Here is an 18,107-nt window from a genome sequence, read left to right on the forward strand (position 1 = left end):
GAGGGAGAAGCCTCTCCCAGGCTGTGCCCCAGGGGCTGGTGCTGTGCTGAGCCCCAGGGCCGAGCTGTTGTTCCTTGTCCCGCAGGGCTGGGGACAGTGGCACAGGTTTGAAATAAAGCTCAGGGGCTGCTGAGGGGGCTCCAGCCCGAGGGGAGAGCTCCGGGCACAGCGAGCAGGGGCAGAGGGGAGAGAGGGCAGAGGCCACAGCGGGCCGGGCTGGGGAGTCACAGAACCGGGACTGATTTGGGTCAGAAGGGACTTAAAGCCCAAATCGTTCCATCCCCGGGCCTGGGCAGGGGCACCTTCCACTAAGCCGGGGTGCTCCAGCCCCTTCCTCCCCTCTCCCTGAGCCCATCCCCTGCCTGTCGCTTCTGGACGATGCCGCAGGGCCGGAGCAGCACCTACAAGGGATTTCAGCTTCTCAGCCTCCCGCTGCTGTGTCCCGCCCGCTGCCCCCTCCCCTCCTGTCACCCCCTCGCCAAGGTGGCACCGCAGGAAGGGCCAGCGGCCCCCGGGCACAGCGGCGCCCCGAACCTCGGCGTGCCCCGGCTCTCGCTGCCTCTCGCCCTTTCCGGAGCGTCGGGGTGGCTTGGGAGGGAGGGAAGGGATTCCCACACCCCACCCGTGTCCCCCCCGCAGGCCGCAGAGGGGGCGGCTTTGGGCAGCCGGGAACGAGAACGGCCGAGGTCACCCTGGCAACAGAGGCCAGTGAAGATGACATTTTCCCAATCAATCGCCCTCTGCAATTAGCTGACACCCCCCCTCCCTTCCCGTGTAATTAAGTGAGCGCCGGGAGGCCGGGGCAGAGGGTGTCCCTGGGGCGCCACGGTGGCTGTCCTGGTGTGTCCCCTCCCCAGGCACGGCGGTGGCTGTCCTGGCGTGTCCCCTCTCCGGGAGCTGTCCCCTGGCAGCCCCTGCCCTCCCAGGGAGGAGTTAAAGCTCTGAGCCGGGTTTTTCCCTCTCCTCGAGGACCAAGGGGATCCAGGTGCCCCTTTCTGAGTGGCCAAGCATCTACAAAGCCCCGTTTGTTCAGCGAAAATAATAATAGTAATAATAATAATAACAATAATAATACTTTAGGAGGGTTCCCTGCGGGACAGGGGTTGTTTCCCAGCCTGGGAGCAGCCCCGTGAGCATTGCCCCACCTCCAGCTGACACCTCCTGGGCTCCCATTCGTGTCCCCAGCTTTGGTCTGAAGGTGGTGCCCAGAGTGAGTGATGCCCTCAGCAGCCAGAACCTGCCCCAAAACTCCCCTCACTCCCCTCCTAAATCCTGCACAACCAGTGCCTGCTGCCCTCCTTCCCACTCCTTCCACCCTCCTCATCCTCCTCCTCTGTCCCCAGTAACCCCACAGCCACCACAGGCCAGGGGACAGCTCTAGGGAGGGGACAGGGCTGGTCACTGGTGCTGACCCTGTTTCTGCCCACCACCAGCCCCTGCTCCCCAGTCTGGCCAGCTCACTTCTACTGGTGGCTGGAGGGTGCAGAAGGACCCCAGTCCCTGTGGTGACACAGGTGTCACTCAGCTGGAAGGTTTAGGGCTGGCAATGCCTGGGGAGCATCACAGCCCCCCTCCACTGCACTTTGGGGCACTGGTGGGGACATAGGGCCATGGCAGGGGCACAGGGCCATCCCTGGTGGGAGCACAGGCATCCTGTGCTGCCAGCCAGGAGAATCCAAGGCACAGAGCAGTGACCGAGGTGCTCAGGCTCAGCACCACAGCCAAGGACGGTCCCTGGGTCCAGCCAAGGAAAAGTCTGGAGCGAGGGGGAGAGTGGAGGCAGCAGGGGCTGCTGTGGGGTCCTTGTCCCCAGGGGGGCTCTCTGATGTCACCACGTGAGGAGCTTTCCTGCCTGCACACAGGGGATGGACACAGCCCCTGCCTCAGCCCCAGCATGCCCTGTGCTGGAGGGTGTGGACAAAACGTGGTAAAAAGCTCTTTAACAAGAGGATCGATGACTGTGGTCACCTCTGACCTGTGCCCGGTGGCTCAGGGGCGGGGAGTGACACCAGGACACCCGTGGATGTCCCTTGCTGGGGGAGATGCTGCAGGACAAGGCAGCTCCTGGAGCACAGGGCTGGGTGTGCTGAGCTGCCCGGTCTCAGCTGAAGGAGGGACATGCAATGACCCTGAGCACCCGATGGGCCCCGGGCTGTCCAAAACCTCTCTCCCCCTGCGAGGGGCAGCTTTGGGGCCGAGGGTGCTTTGATTCAGGTTTGGAGTATCCCTCCATCCTTGGGAAGGAAAGGGTGGGGTCAGGGGGCAGGGAAAGCCGTGCAGGGCAGTCCTGCAGGGCTGGGATGTTCTGACAGGGCTGTCAGGGACCCTGTGGGGCACTGGAGCCCTGACAGCTCCCAGGACCAGACCAGCAGCACCAGTGCACTAGTAGAGCTCAGACTGGGATGGGCCAGAGGCAGCTTCCATGGATATGGACACTGTGGAATCAGGGACTGCACCCCAGTGAGGGGGGAAAAGTGGGAGGATTCATGATCCACCAACACCTCTGAGCTTGTCCCTCTCCCCTTGCTGGGGTGATAATGGAGCCTTGTCCACAGCAAGCTGCTTCCTTTCATCTCCTAGGTTTCAGCTCAGAAAGTTTTGGGAAGGGGAAGGAATGGGATTCTGGTTTTCTCTCTGCTCCTTTGCTTCCCCTGATTCAGCTGCAGCATCTGAACACCAGGGTGGACATGGGCAGTGCCAAGGCCTGGAGCCACGCTCAGAGCCAGAGGCAAAGCCACCCAAAAGGGGCAAAGGTTTCAGAGAGCAAGAAAACCCCTTTTGTTGGTGATGCCCCAACTCTGGCAGTGCCCTGGGAGATAAGATCTTCCAGGGAAAAACAGGAGGGACAGACCTCTGAGGCAGATTCTGAACATGCTTAGGTGTCATCGAATCCCAGAGTGGTTTGGGTTCAGAAGGACTTTAAAGGTCATCCAATTCCACCCCTGCCATGGGCAGAGACACCTTCCACTGTCCCAGGCTGGTCCAAGCCCTGTCCAAGCTGGCTTTGTGTCCTTCTGTCCCTCCCCATGCCTGGGGCAGGGTGAGTGCTGCTCCCTTGGGACCAGGGCTCTTTCAATCCTAAAAATCCCACCTGCCCCACCCTCGACCCGAAGGAAACTCGAAAGGTCCCTGTCACCCTCGAGGCTCCAAAAGTGCAACAAAGCAAAACGCTTTTGTCACCACAGGGATTCCTTGATGTCACCTCGGGCAGTCAGGTGAGCTGCAAGGGGAGACACGGCAGGAGAAGAGGGACCCTCGGGCACGGGGTGGGGCTGGCGGTCACTGCCGGAGCACCCAGTGCCACCAAGGCCCGCGGAGGTGGCTGAGAACACGAGCCAGGCGTGACTTTTAGAGCCCCCGGAGCGGCCGCTGGCACCGCCGAGCCATCACCCGCGCGTTAAATAAAACACATTGCCAGTGAGGTCATCTAATGGCCCATTATTTTTTTATTTGAACTTTTTACCTTCACCTCTTCCTCCGTGCTGAATCAGCTCCTTGGCTTGGCACTTTAATTCCTGCCCCATTTGGGAGATTGATACGGGCTCCGGGGGAGCCTGGGCAGGGCTGGGGGGATGCCGAGGCTCCATTCCGGCTCCGGGATGAGGCCGGGATGTGCCCGGGCACCCCTCGGGTGTGCGGGGCTTGCACGGAGCGAGGGCCCGGCCACGGCCCCCCCTTCCTCTTTCAATCCAGGGGGTTGGGATCGGGGATCTCTCCAAAGGCAGTGGCACCGCTTTGATCCCCTTTCCTCGGGCTCCTCGGCTCATGCCGGCGGGCGGGAGCGTTCTGGAGGGGCAGAGGGAGCTGGGAGAGGCTGGGCTGTGCCGCAGAGCCACGCCGGGGGCATACGGAGGAATCAACAGCGGCTGCAGCCCGGAGGGATCGAGGAATCACGGAATGGTTTGGATTGGGCGGCACCCGGGTTCACGAAAGGGCAGAGGGGGGACGGGCTGGGACCCCTCGGGGCTGGGACCCCACTGAGCCCGGGCCCGGTGCCGCTGTCACCCTGTGCCAGAGTGGTGGGGGGGACACCTGAGGGGCCACGCAGGGACCCCACGGGGCCACCTCCAGCCCCAAGCAGCAGAACGGGGTCTTGACCTCACTGCTGTCACAGAATTCTGGAAGGGATCGGGTTGGAAGGACCTCAAAGCTCATCCCATTGCACCCCTGCCATGGCAGGGACACCTCCCACTGTCCCAGGCTGCTCCAAGCCCTGTCCAGCCTGGCCTTGGACACTGCCAGGGATCCAGGGGCTGCTCTGGGCACCCTGTGCCAGGGCCTGCCCACCCTCACACCCAACAATTCCTTCCCAATCTCCCATCCAGCCCTGCCCTCTAGCAGTGGAAGCCATTCCCTGTGTCCTGTCCCTCCAGCCCTTGTCCCCAGTCCCTCTCCAGCTCTCCTGGAGCCCCTTCAGGCCCTGCAAGGGGCTCTGAGCTCTCCCTGGAGCCTTCTCTTCTCCAGGTGAACACCCCCAGCTCTCCCAGCCTGTCCCCAGGGCAGAGGGGCTCCAGCCCTTGGAGCAGCTCTGTGCTCTCCTCTGCACTGGCTCCAGCAGCTCCATGTCCTGCTGCTGTTGTTCCCCAGGGCTGGGGCAGCTCTGCAGGTGGGGTCTCACCTGAGCGGGGCAGAGGGGCAGAATCCCCCCCTCCCCTGCTGCCCACGCTGGGGGCTCAGCCCAGCACAGGGGGGTTCTGGGGTCAGTGCCCATGGCCGGGGCAGCCTGAGCCTCTCACCCACCAACACCCCCAAGTCCTGCTCCCCAGGGCTGCTCTCCATGAGTTCATCTCCCAGTCTGTGCTCATGGCTGGGATTGCCCAGGCCCCCGTGCAGGACCTTGCTGTGTTGAACCCAGCTTGGGGAAGATCTCCTGAAGCCTGCCCAGCCCCTCCCAGCTCCAGGATGGCTCCAGCACCTCCCCTCCACAACCCATCCGCAGGCAGAGCAGTCCCAGACTCAGGAATGTGCATCTAGTCAACACTCTTTTATTAAAAACAATTACAAAAAGTTACAGGTTACAATCGTTCTGTACAACCCAACCAAACCTCTGGTGCCTGGGAGGCGATGGCAGCCCTGGGCCAGGACTGGCTCTGACCAAACTGATGCCGTGGCTGGATGTGGTTCCACTTTCCCAGGGACATCCCTTGACGTAGGCAGCCCCCCCACACCCCCACCCCAAAAGCCTCAGATTAGGCTGGACCATGGGGAAAGGGAGGGGAGATGATGGAGGTCTCTTGGCCTGGCAGGAATGTCCTGCCTGCCCCAGGCCCTGGAGATGGGATCAAAGCAAGCAGCTCCACAGCAGGACACAGCACAGTGTCCATGCTCGAATGCCCCGGGCTTCTCCAGGGAAGGAGCTGCTGTGGGAAGGCCGGGAAGCAGGGGCTGCCTCTTGAGGAACAGGCAAGAGGCAAGAGCCAGATCTGAGATGTGACGTGGCTGCTCCAGGGACATTCCATCGCTGCAGCCAGGGGTGAAGATCAATGGGGGATAAACATGGGAAAGAGGCAGAAGCAGGAGCAAACCCTCCCTCCCCAGCTGGGAAGCACTGAACTCTGTCTCTCCCACAGCCTGGGCAGGAACAGCACTGTTCCCTGCAGGCAGCGGGACGGGGACAGGCCAAGGTGTCCCAAGGCTGCTTGGGGCAGAAGCCCCAGGGCAGGGAAGGAGCAGAGCTGGATGTGGAACACTGGGGGAGTGTCAGGGAGCTGCATCCCCAGAGCCTGGGTAAGGAACAGGCTGCCAGAGGAAACACAGATGGGCTCAGCAGTCACAGCAGTCTTTACAGCCCCACTTCTCCTCGTGGCTCCCCCAGAGCCTGGCAGAGAAGCCACCTCCCTGCCTTGGAGGGCAGCAGTGGGATGGGGAGAGTTCACCAGGCCCTGTGTGGGGCTGGAGCAGGACATCCCTGTCCTAGAACACAGCCCAGCCCACGCTCCTGCCCACAGCTCAGTAGGACATGCAGGGGACACACAGCTGTCCCCACACCCTGAGCCCAGCAAGGGTACAAAGGAGTGAGCAGGACCTGGCTCTGACAGGAACCAAACCCCAGCAGCTCCTGTGCCCCACTGCCCCCAGACTGACACAGCCAGCCCATGCCAGGGACACAATTCCAGTTCTGCCAGGGAGGGTGAGCGGTCACTGCTCTGGGAATGGGGTGAAGGTGCTCCCTGACCCCAGATGAGAGACCCCCATCCATGGGGGTTGTTCCCCTCAGCTCTGCTGTCCCCAGACAGCAGCAGGGTCTGGGCAGAGGGACCCACCAGGGCCATCCAGTCTGCCTGGGCTGTGCCCCAGTCACCCCAGTGACAGTCACACTCAGCAGTGCCTTTGTCCAGGTGCCAGACACACAGCTGGCTCCTTTGCTCTCTGCAGAACCCCCAACGAGTTGAAATGAAGGATTTTTCCCTATTGCTTTGCCTGTACCATATCCCTGCATCAGGGACAAGCTGGTGGGGAGTCCTGCAAATGCTGAGGCCACCCTTAGGTGCAACCTTACCTGCACACCCCAAAAACCTTGTTCCCTGAACACAAGCTCACTGGGGCCCTGCTGGAAGCGGAGGGTCAGGGAAGGACTGTCCTACCCTGCAGGATGGGATGCAGGTTCTCCCTGACTCTGGGAGCTGTTTGTCCCTGTCCCTGTGGCTCCCTGAGGTCTGGGCAAGGTGTGATACCTGTGGATTCCCCCGTTGCACTGACTGCAAAGGTGCCAGCCAGCCCCCAGCAAGGAGAGCACCTGGGGCCCAGCACGTGCCAATTCCCAGATCCCACCTCACTCCTCTCCCTCCAGCTGCTCAGAGCCAGCCTCCCCCTTCTGCAGCTCTGCAGTGGGATTGCACCAGGACCTCTTCCCAAGTGCTTGATCCTCAGCTCCTGCTTCCCACATCAGCTACACAATCCACTCACAGCTTCCTGCCCAACCTTCTTCCATCTCCCCCCTCTCCAAATGCTGCTTTGGAGTACAGAGGCAATTTAAGTAACGTTTGGAATAAAAAAAAAAAGTAAACGATCTACCTTTAACTGAACCAGAAAAGATCTTTCTGCACATCTCCAACCTACCTCTAACAAGCTTCTCCTAGGAACCAACAAGTTCTGGTTGTGCTACTCAAAACCACCTTGCCAGGCCCACAAGGCAGTGCTTGGACCACAGAGCATCCCTCAGGTGGAGTCTGAGGATCCAAGAGCCACCACCTGGACAGGGGGACTGCAGGTGTGAGTCCAGGAGTCCTGCTGGGGTGGCTGGGGAGCAGGAACATGCTGCTGGCACAGGGGGACAGAGTGGCTGTGGGCATTTATTGCACTGCTTCTTCACAGAGGTGCAGGAGAACAGCAGAGAGACAACGCGCGGGTCATCGCTTCACTTTCGCATCCTCTTTGATCTTCCACACCATCAGCTCCATGCAGGCTCTGGCGTCCTCGCTGGAGTCGTGTCCTTCCACTGGGGACACAAACACAGGTGTGGCAGTGACCCCTCTGCTGCACAGGGCTGCCTGTCCGGCACAGCTCAGCACAGCACGGCACAGTGAGCTGCCCCAGGCAGAGCCAGCTGCTCCCTGTCCCCTGCAGCCACAGCCACACCTGGGAGCACCCTGAGCCACAGCCAGGGATTTAAAGAATTCCATAGAATCACAGAAGCGTTTGTGTTTTATGGTTCATTAAAGCGCATCCAGGGCCACCCCTGCCATGGCAGGGACACCTCCCACCGTCCCAGGCTGCTCCAAGCCCTGTCCAGCCTGGCCTTGGGCACTGCCAGGGATCCAGGGGCAGCCACAGCTGCTCTGGGCACCCTGTGCCAGGGCCTGCCCACCCTCACAGCCAACAATTCCTTCCCAATCTCCCATCCAGCCCTGCCCTCTGGCAGTGGAAGCCATTCCCTGTGTCCTGTCCCTCCATCCCTTGTCCCCAGTCCTTCTGCAGCTCTCCTGGAGCCCCTTCAGGCCCTACAAAGAGCTTTAAGGAGCCCCCAAAGCCTTCTCTTCTCCAGGCTGAGCACTCCCAACTTTAAACATGTATTTTTTTTTCCACTAAACCCACACTTTTATGCTGGGCTCCAGCCTGACACCATCAGCTATGGACAGCTGGGAGCTTCCCCAGCAGTGTTTACAATGTGCTCAGGGAAGACAGGAGGGAACAGGCCCCTATTCCAACAGGAGAGTCCATCCCAGCTGGCCAGAGAGAGCAGGGAGGGCAGGACCTGGCCCTGGCAGAGCCTCCCTCAGCCTTCCCACACCACTTCCTTCGTCCCTCGCAGCACAGGGAGGGCAGCAGGGAGAGCTCTGCCCTCGAACAGGGGTCACACTGAAACGAGCTGTGGCTGAAGCTTCCTATGCCAGCACATTCCCAGCTACCACACTCATGCAGGGGAGGAAACACCAGGAGCAAGAGCATGGGGAGGGCAGAGGAAGGCAGGGCTGAGGAGACCACAGCCAGGAGGAAGTGGGGTCCCTCGAGCCTCACCATTGTCCTGGATGATGCGTTTGAGGTAGTCGGCCATCAGCGTGCGCAGGGCCCGCTTGTAGGGCAGCCCCAGGCGGTGGGGGAACACGATGGCTGTGTCCACCACCGTGCCGTGGATCAGCTGCGGAGGGAGCACAGGGACAGGGTTATCTCCCCACTGCCATGGGGACAGGCACTCCTTGGGAGCAGCCATGCTGCAGCCACCTCCTGGTCACCTCTGGGGCTCTGTGCACTGCTCTCCTTCCCACCCAACCAGTCTGGCAGGAGGCTGTGGCTGCATCCAGGATGACTCCCCTTGCAGGGTGTGCACACAGGATTCCCACTGCTGTGCCAGCCACACGCCTGCCCCCAGAGCCCTGAAACCTCACATTCAGGGCAGCAGAGATCTGGGGCTGATCCAGTTTGTGTAACTCAAGCAGGACAGACCAATACTTAATCCCCCAGCCTGGAGAAGCTGGAATAACCCTGGAGTCTTTCACAATTAAAAGCTAAGCTGAGGAACCAGCTCACTGCACAACAGCCTCTGTGTGAGTTGTAGCAACCTTTCCACTGTGTCTCAAGGTGAAGCAGCTCAGTCTAGTGAGTGGCACCCCTGCCCATGGCAGAGGACTGGAACTGGGTAATCTCCATGGTGCCTTCCAATCAAACCATTCTGGGATTCTAAGATGGGGACAGCAGTGGGCAGGATGTGCATGGCAAAGCAGGATGTACATCACACTGCTGCTGCAGAGCAGGCCTGGCCTTCAGGGTGCAAACCAACCCCAAATCCTCCCATCCGCCAGCAGTGACTCAACAGGAAGTTTTTAACCAGCACCAGCTCAGCAAGGATGGAATGGGACAAGGAAATTCTATCACTGAATCATACCAGAGTGTTTCCATTTGGGACTTTTTAAGGGGCTTCTACTCCATCTCCTGCTATGGCAGGGACACCTTCACCTGTCCAGCCTGGCCTTGGGCACTGCCAGGGATCCAGGGGCAGCCACAGCTGCTCTGGGCACCCTGTGCCAGGGCCAGTTCCTTCCCAATCTCCCATCCAGCCCTGCCCTCTGGCAGTGGAAACCATTCCCTGTGTCCTGTCCCTCCATCCCTCATCCCAGTCCCTCTCCAGCTCTCCTGGAGCCCCTTCAGGCCCTGCAAGGGGCTCTGAGCTCTCCCTGCAGCTTCTCCTCTCCAGGTGAACACCCCCAGCTCTCCCAGCCTGACTCCAGAGCAGAGGGGCTCCAGCCCTCTAATCCAACACCTCAGCTATGAATTGTACCACACCAGAGGGACTGAGGATGCTGAACAGGTCAGTGCTCCCTGCCCTGCACCAGGGGGCCTGGGGACAGCCAGAAGGCCCCACCTGACAAAGTCCATAATCATAGGGCAGGCTGGCTTTCTTTAACACTGATTTCTTCCTCTCAGGCTAAGACAATATTAATCCTTTGCTGTCATGAACTGCATTCAGTGGGAGCTAAAGGCATGTGGATGAAAGCAACCCCATATCCTGAGCACAGGAGTGAAGTGCAGGGCCTAAGAGACAAACCTGTGTCCTGTCCCAACATGGATGACTCCGACAGGACCCTGATAATCCCCTCTCCTCTCTGCCTCCAGGCACCAGCTCATGTTGCAGAACAACCCGTAACTCCATCAGTAACAGCTCCACAACTGCCCCAGAACAGCTGCACTTTAACAGGAACAACCTGCTCCACTCCTCGGAGTATAAAACTGCCAACGTTATGGATAATCTCCCCTGGGCTGCACTCAGCTCTGGCACCCTCCCAGACACAGTGGTAATTACTTATGTAGATCAGGAAGACTGAGGAAACGGGAGAATAAAGCTTTAAATAAAACTTGAAATGCCATCAGCACTTGGAACTTGCCACAGCCATTAGTGAGATGTGGCTTTACTGCCACAGCCTCGGCCACTCTGCTGTGACACCCCACGCCTCTGCTGGATTGCTCTGGGCTCCTTCTCTTGGCAGCAGCTGTGGTGCTAAGAGAAAATCAAGCCTCTAAGAGGCCAAGGCAGTCATCTCGAGCTGATTTAACTGGAAATAATTTTTTTTTGATTATGATGAAGCCTCTCCAAGGCTGGGATAAAGGGTGCCACGGAGAGGTAAAGTGTTTTACAGGCATTAAAAGCTCCTGTGTCCAACCCAGCGCGGGGAGCTGGCAGCCACAGAGGCTTCAGCAGGAGAGCTGGGGGACAAAGAACGGTTGAGGGAAATTCTGGCATGTGAGCACAAAGACTTGGCTCCTGCCTGCCACATGCTCTCCCAGTGACCCAGGACAAAGCCCTGGGGCCTCAGAGCAGGACACGCTCCCTTGCAGGACAGCAGAGGTGGCTGAGGGATGGGCACACTGGGCTGATGAGGGCTGGGCAGGAAACAGGACAGGTAAAAGGTCAAAATAAGTTCATCAAAGTAACACCACCACTACTAGAAAAGCCGGCACAGAACTGGGAAGAGATCTGGCAGGGGTGAGAGGTAAATGATTTGGGATCAGTCATAGAATCATGGAATGGTTTGGGTTGGAAGAGACCTTAGAGACCACCTTGTTCCACCTTGCACTAGACCAGGCTGCTCAGAGCCCTGTCCAGGTCTGTCACCCTGGGCAGCAGCAGCCACTAAAAGTTCAGGTGACACCACTCCCTTGCACTTCCACAAAAACCAGCTTCACACAGGCTCAGAGACTGGAGAAACCATGGAATCTTGGAATATCCTGAGGGGGAAGGGACCCACAAAGATCACTGAGTCCCACTCCTGTCCCTGCACAGACACCCCAACAATGCCACCCTGAGCATCCCTGAGAGCATTGTCCAAACGCTCCTGGAGCTGTGGCAGCCTTGGGGCTGGGACCATTCCCTGGGGAGCCTGGGCAGTGCCCCAGCACCCTCGGGGGGAAGAACCTTTCCCTGAGCTCCAGCCCAAGGCCTGACACAGCTTCAGCCCTTCCTGGGCTCCTGTCCCTGGTCAATCCATGAGAGTGAAACGATCAGTACCTGCCCCTCCTCTTCCCCCATGAGGATGTTGAAGACCACAGTGAGTCTCCCCTCAGTCTCCTCCAGGCTGAAAAAACCAAGTACCCTCAGCTGCTCCTCACGAGGCCCCTCCAGACCCTTGCCCATCTTCACAGCTCCTCTGGACACTCTCTAATGGGCACATGGCTTTTTTATATTGTGGTGCCCACAACTGCACACAGGACCTGAGGTGAGGCCACCCCACCACCTGTCCTTGGAAATAAACAGTTCCTAAATTTGAAGGAGACACCTGACACCCTCTGCAGGGGGAAAGCACCACAGGGAGATGTGAAGCCAAGAGCCCCAGTTACCTTTAGTGCAAATAGGTCACTTTCCAAGCTGTGCCCTATCAATATGGTGTCTGCACTGAACATGTTCAGTAGGACAGCTTGGACATCGCGCAGGGTGATGCTCGTGTTCTCCAGGTCCTCTTCTGTCACACCTGAGAATCTGCAGAGCAACAGGACACAGGCGGGGGTCCTTCACTTGAAGAAACACCTCAAGGCTCAAAGCCCCTCAGCCCTTAGGGAGTGGTGGTCAGTGGAGTTTCAACAAGTGCTCCCAGCCACACCAAGTTCCTGAGAGAGCACAAAGCTCTGTCCCAAGGAATTCCATCCTCAGCTGGTGCTGCAGCCCTTACCTGGTGTTGTAATCCACCACCTTGGAGTCTGGCTTGACAAAGGTGTCGTACACCACTTTCAGCTCCGAGTTGATCACAGTTACTCTTGTCAGCTCCAGTCCTTGCTTGGTGTAGCACTGCAAGGAACAGGGCAGATGTGATGGGAGGCGCAGGCCAACCACAGTGTGGGATCTGTGGAGCCACTCACCCAAGTGCTGCAGCTCCCAAAATGCAGCACATCTGGTGCAGCAGGGCCAGGCAGCAGCACTGCCCAGCGTGGGCCAGGCAGAGCCTGCCAGGGCTGCACAGCCCTCAAGTCAAACACACCAATCAATAAGAGCTCATTTACACCTCCAGCACCAACATTCAGACAAGAGAGAATGAGGTCAGGAAACAGCTTCCCTTCAGTCACTTGTGTCACACCTCAGTCAGTCCCCAAAAGCTTTGTTCTGGCTTTGGACCCACCATTTCACAGTCTAAGGCGTAGATCCCAGGGTAGCCATCAGTGGTGGGCAGCTTCTCAAAAGTCTTCACAAAGCCATCCAGGCTCTCCTTGCGCCCATCGTGCACGTGTTGCTGAAAGGAAAAGACAGGGACACTTGGTGATGGTAAGAACAAGAAGCCAAAGACCTCACTCCAACAAACCTCCACTTCAACAAAAGTGGGGTTTTAATAATTTCTTAATGAGGAGTAAGTTTTGCCTACAGTGAGCCTGAGAAGTTCACAACCACAGCAAACACGGCCATGGGCAGCCCTGATTCCAGTGGCAGATCGGGGCTTGTGGCATTGTACTGCCAGCACATGGAGGAGCAGGGTGTCATGTGTCTGGGGAGAAGGAGCTTTCAGTCTGGAGGAGAATTAGTCAGGAAGGGTCACACTGAGGCCTGACACTGATGTAACTCCAGCTCCTGGTTCCTGTGGCCAAGACAAGGCTGGGTGCAGGGTCCTAACCTCAGACAGCCCTGCACAAGCACCAGGAGCACGTGACAGACACCCAGCCCCAGAGCGTGTCTGTGTGCACCCACTCACAGCCACTGCAGTCCACACCCAGCCAGCCCACACCACCAGGAGCTCCAGCCCACAGCACTTGAGGCAACAGAGGCATTTCCAAGCACTCTGCGTTGTTCCCAGCTAAAGCTCCAGGGTCAACAAGATCCAGCAGGAAAACTCAGGGAGTGGTTTCACAAGTGGCTTAAGCCAGTGCATGACTGAGCTGCTGTTGCAACACAGGTACTTCCACACTCCTCCACAGCACAGAGCCCACTGGTTATCCTGAAACCCTCCTGGCAGCAGGGGTTCTAAGCTGGGTGAAGTTTAAAGGGGAAGCAGAACAGGTAACTGAGGGCAAGGCAGAGCTGTGACTGCCCTTTCGCCTGCTGACATGGTTTTAGGTAAAACCAACCTGCACCACACCCAGAGGTGATGCTCTCCCTCCCTTATTCCCCAGTGGGGTTTTTTGTTGTGTTGAAGTTTTGTCTGTCCCTAAATCTTAATTTATTTGTGCACAACCACAGCAGCCTGAGCACAGCCTCCCTCACAATGCTCAGAACCATGGAACCACTGAATCCTTAAGGTTGGAAAGGACTCCCAAGATCATCAAGCCAACCCAGCAGCCCCACCATGGTCACCACTAAACCATGTCCCCAAAGTGCCACATCCACGTGTTTTTTGAACACTTCCAGGGATGGTGACTCCACCACTGCCCTGGGAAGCCCCTTCCAATGCTTTACAACCCTTTCTGTGAAGAAATTTTCCCTAATATCTAACATAAATCTCCCCTGGCACAGCCTGAGGCCGTTCCCTCTGCTCCTGTCCCTGTTCTCTGGAGCAGAGCCTGATCCTCCCGGCTGTCCCCTCCTGTCAGGAGCTGCCACAAGGGCCCTCCTGAGCCTCCTTTTCTCCAGGCTGAGCCCCTCCAGCTCCCTCAGCCTCTCCTGGAGCTCCAGCCCCTTCCCCAGCTCTGTTCCCTGCTCTGGACATGCTCCAGCCCTTCAATGTCCTTCTTGTCATGAGAGGCCCAAAACAGCTCCCAGGACTTGAGGTGGGGCCTCTGCAGTGCCCAACACAATTCAGGGCTTCCCACAGGTCTCACCCTACAAGGAATGAAACTGTTCTGGTTTGTCTCAGGATAAAAGGCTGGAGAGATGAGGAACTGAGGTCCTTGTAAAGCAGACATGTGTGGGCAGAGAGGAAACCAAAGCAGGATTTGCATATTTTCCTGCACAGGTCACTACTGCAGGTGCAGCCAGGGCACAGGAAGAGCATCATTTGAAGTTAATGAGACAGCTGGGCCACCACTGAGGCCAATCTCTGCCTGTACCCACAGCCAGCACTGCTCAAAGGCCTCATGGATCACTGCTCCTCCTTCCCAGCTGCAAGGGGCCACACTTGTCCACTCTGCATGCACCCTGCTCTGCTGAGGGAATGGGGAGAGCAGCTCAGCAGCCAGGAGACAGCAAACTCCTCTCCCTCACAGCTTCAGCCCTTCCCTCCATGTGTAATACAACAGAACTGAGCAGTGAGGTGAAAAAAATCAACTCTATTAGGTGTTTTTCTCCATCGGCTGTTGCTCTGAAACTGCCCAATTCTTCCTGTCTCGGAGGAGGGCAGGGGAGCTGCTCCTGTTTTTGAGAGCTGAGGAAGGAGCAGCCTCGGGTATCACAAAGAGCAGCACTCGAGGCTCCCCGGAGCAGCACAGCTCCCTCCTGCCATCTCCTGCCTCCCTGCCTAACTGCAGCAAACCCAGGCAAGGACTCCCCTGTGCTTGGACACACACACACACCAGCTTTTCTAGCCACCTCCGGGTCCAGATAATGAGAATGGTGGTTTTTTACGAATATTTTCTGCTTTCAAAGCCCTTCTTCAAAACTGAAGGATTCTGTGCTCCCCAGTATCCCAAAATTTCACTGCGTGCTCTGATGCTGAGCACGCTGGGGATCCAAATCTTCCAAAGGGTGTTGGCAAAACCAGGGGCTTATAAAAAAGAGGAAGAGGAACTTTTTGTACTGGTATGGAATGACAGGACAAGGGGGAATGGCTTCCCACTGCCAAAGGGCAGGGAAGCAAGAAATTGGCAAGGAATTCTTGGCTGTCAGGGTGAGGAGGCGCTGGCACAGGTTACCTAGAGAAACTGGTTTTAAAAAATCCTAAATTCATGTGGAAAAGAAAGAAAAGTAACAACCTGATCCCATCCAGTCTGACTGTGCAGGGCAGGCTTTTCTGGTGCCCAGAAAACTCTTCTGATTGTAACAAACCTTGAATTTTGCCCAGAATTCACATTCTACCTCTAGCTTTTGGTTCTCCCCTGTGTGGCAGCTGCCAAATATAAAAATGCCACTAAAACAAGTGACAAAGAGCATGCCCAGAGAGCTGAGGGAAAGGCAAAAGACAGACTAGGGATGCCAGGTTGGGACACCAACTGTCCTGCTCAGGAAAGGAAAAAGCACCTGTGCAAAGGTACCCTAAACAGTGCTCTGCTCTATCAAACTCCACATCTGAGCAGGTTCTTCGTTCTTTTTCCTACTGCTGGGCTCCCTCAAAAGAAGTTTTGTGACATTCTGGAGTTACAACAGGTTCCTTGGGAAGGTTCCTCCTCTCATTACAACCGAGGATAAACAAACAGAAAACTTATAAGAGATTTGTCCACCAGGAGAAAGAAGTTACCTTAGCATGGGAATCTGGAAAGGAAAAGTTGGGAAAAAAAGTTTGGCACATTGCTGCCAAGGCTCTGAGACTGCTTCTTGAAAGGAAACCCCTTATTTCTCATTTCTTCTGTGGTTCACAAAAGAACATGAGCTTTTCTACGTCCCTCAAGTAGATGAGCTGGGCAGCTCAGGATAAATGAAGCCAGCTCACTCCAGACAGCTGAGTGTCAAATACTGGATTTTCCTCCCACTGCAGAGCAAAAAAAATTAAGCTGCACTTGTTTTATCCCCTTAAGGGAAGCCACTGTTCTTCTAAAGGCTTAAGCAAGGATTTCCCAGCCATGTCCACTGTGAGCAGAGCACAAATGTCACTGAGAATAAAAAGGTGTTGTTCCATCACTTACTTTAGCAACCTGGCAGCCTGGTGACCCCACAGCTCCGGAGCAGCAGCTGTAGTGAGTTTCCCACCCACCTGGCACTGAAAGAGCAAGAAATGAAGGGTCAGGGAGAAGAGTCTTGTTAACAAAAGACCTGAACTGCAGCTTTCACGTGCAGATCCCCAGCATGAGCACAACAATGTGTCAAACACAGAGGGAAAATAACTGTGGATTCACAGGCAGCAATCGAAAGAGTTTAAGTCTCTGGTACTCAGCCAGACAAACTCCAGAAGCCACTCGGATGCTCTGATGGAAAACCAGAGCAGAGCTCAAACTAGGTTATGCCTTGCTGCAAATGAATTCAACCAAGATCAGTGAACTCTCCTGGGAGCGACAGACCTCTAGTGCTCCCAGTCAGCCTTTTGAAAGGCTGGGTTGTTTTTTCAAAAGCACAGGAAGATTTTTCCTTTACTTTTCAGAACAAAGATGCAGCACCTCTGCTGCAGCCCCAGGGTCATATTTGGGGGACTGCCAAGCCCAGCAGCTCTTTGTGAGGCCATTTCATTGACAGGCACAGAACTGTCACCACCTGAGAGCGTGAGCAGCCCCAAAATCGAGCTCAGAGCTGAGAGGACTGTGTGTGGAGCAGGGCCAGTGCCCGTGGCAGGGCCGTACCTCTCTGCTTGCGCAGCCGCCCCCAGTGGTGGACACACTCCTCCTTGCGGATGCAGCTCCCCGAGGCTGACACCATGTACTCGGTGCCACAGCGACAGCAGATCCTGCACGAGGCTTGGGGACAGGACACAAACAACAGCCAGGTCACTGGAAACCCCTCACCTGCCTAACCTGGCCAAAAGCAAAGGAGATCACAAGCACTCGAGCCCCAAATGCTGTTAAATGGTGTTTTCTGTTAAAAAGGATTCCAAATGTTGTTGCAAACTCCTATAAAGGCACAGCAATCCCTCTGAAATCTGAAACACTTCCCAGAGGCAAACACAAAGACTCTCCAGTGGCTTTGGTCTACATCAGCTGCCCCCCAGTTCCATCAAGGTTTGCTGCATTGTTTCTCCATGCACAGCAAATTACGTTGGAGTCTAACACAGTTATTTTAAGAAACAGGATAAATAAGTCATTCTTTGGACACCAGAGCTAATGAAGTCTGGTTTCCAGGGGATCTGTGCCTTGTCACTTCCAAATGACATTTTAGCCCTTTCAGGGCACAGCTTTGCTGTCAGGATTTTCCAGCAGCTAAACCCAGGAGCACTTAGGGCAGTCTGCAACTGCCCCCTCCTACACCTCTGCTTTTACTGCCCAAAATTTGGGGAAGGGAGATGCAAAAAGACACTGCGAAGGAGCTAGCATACTTCTGATCTCCATGCAGTTCCATGACTTTTGGGGTGAGCATTAAAGCTGTTAGCACATTCCCAGCTCTGCCCAACACCAGCTCACTGGTCACAGTGGCAAGCAACAGCTTTAGTTAAACAAGGAAAAATTCAAAGATCCTGCAACATCTGCAGGAAAACTACAGGACAAAACCTGGAACATGAGCTCAGGATCCTATAAAGGAGCTGGCTGCTTCCCTGGAAAAAAGGGCTCTCACAAATACAGCACTTGACAGTGTTAATGCAAGAGAGCTTTTGCCCAGGTTGCTTCAGCAACCACAGGACAAATGTAGGCACAAGGTGTTAACATGGATGAGCACTTAACACACTTTAGTGAGGTCTCTCCACACAGATGCTCAGGGGAGCGTGGCAAAGCACCTCAAAAGAAATCCCCAGTCTGGGTTTTATCCCTGCTGCAGTCAGGGCCTGAGGAGCAGAAATCCTGCCATGAGTTCACAAAATTCAGAGGAGGACCCCATCCTCAGGAAACCTGTGGGGTGAAGGCCAGGTTGGGCACAGCTTGGGATCTGTCCAACCCAGTCTGGTGGAAGGTGTTTCAGGGGGTGGAATGAGATGGGCTTTAAAGACCCTTCCAATCCAAACTATTTGGTGATTTTATGATCATTT

General features: G+C 56.5%; 1 protein-coding gene across 1 annotated transcript in view; it reads right to left on the bottom strand.

The window, feature by feature from the left end:
- Positions 1–4,963: 4,963 nt before the first annotated feature.
- REXO1 (RNA exonuclease 1 homolog) overlaps positions 4,964–18,107 on the bottom strand; it is a 44,721-nt gene continuing 31,577 nt past the window's right edge. Inside the window, exons 10-16 of the mRNA XM_063403123.1 lie at positions 16,774–16,887; positions 16,126–16,199; positions 12,543–12,653; positions 12,099–12,214; positions 11,770–11,908; positions 8,458–8,578; positions 4,964–7,438 (exon numbers count right to left, since the gene is read on the bottom strand). Coding sequence (XP_063259193.1) covers positions 7,350–7,438; positions 8,458–8,578; positions 11,770–11,908; positions 12,099–12,214; positions 12,543–12,653; positions 16,126–16,199; positions 16,774–16,887 — 764 coding nt within the window. The 3' untranslated portion in view covers positions 4,964–7,349. The remainder of the gene's footprint in view (positions 7,439–8,457; positions 8,579–11,769; positions 11,909–12,098; positions 12,215–12,542; positions 12,654–16,125; positions 16,200–16,773; positions 16,888–18,107) is intronic.

Source organism: Prinia subflava, chromosome 8 (genome assembly GCF_021018805.1).
Source record: "Prinia subflava isolate CZ2003 ecotype Zambia chromosome 8, Cam_Psub_1.2, whole genome shotgun sequence".
Lineage (NCBI taxonomy): Eukaryota > Metazoa > Chordata > Aves > Passeriformes > Cisticolidae > Prinia > Prinia subflava.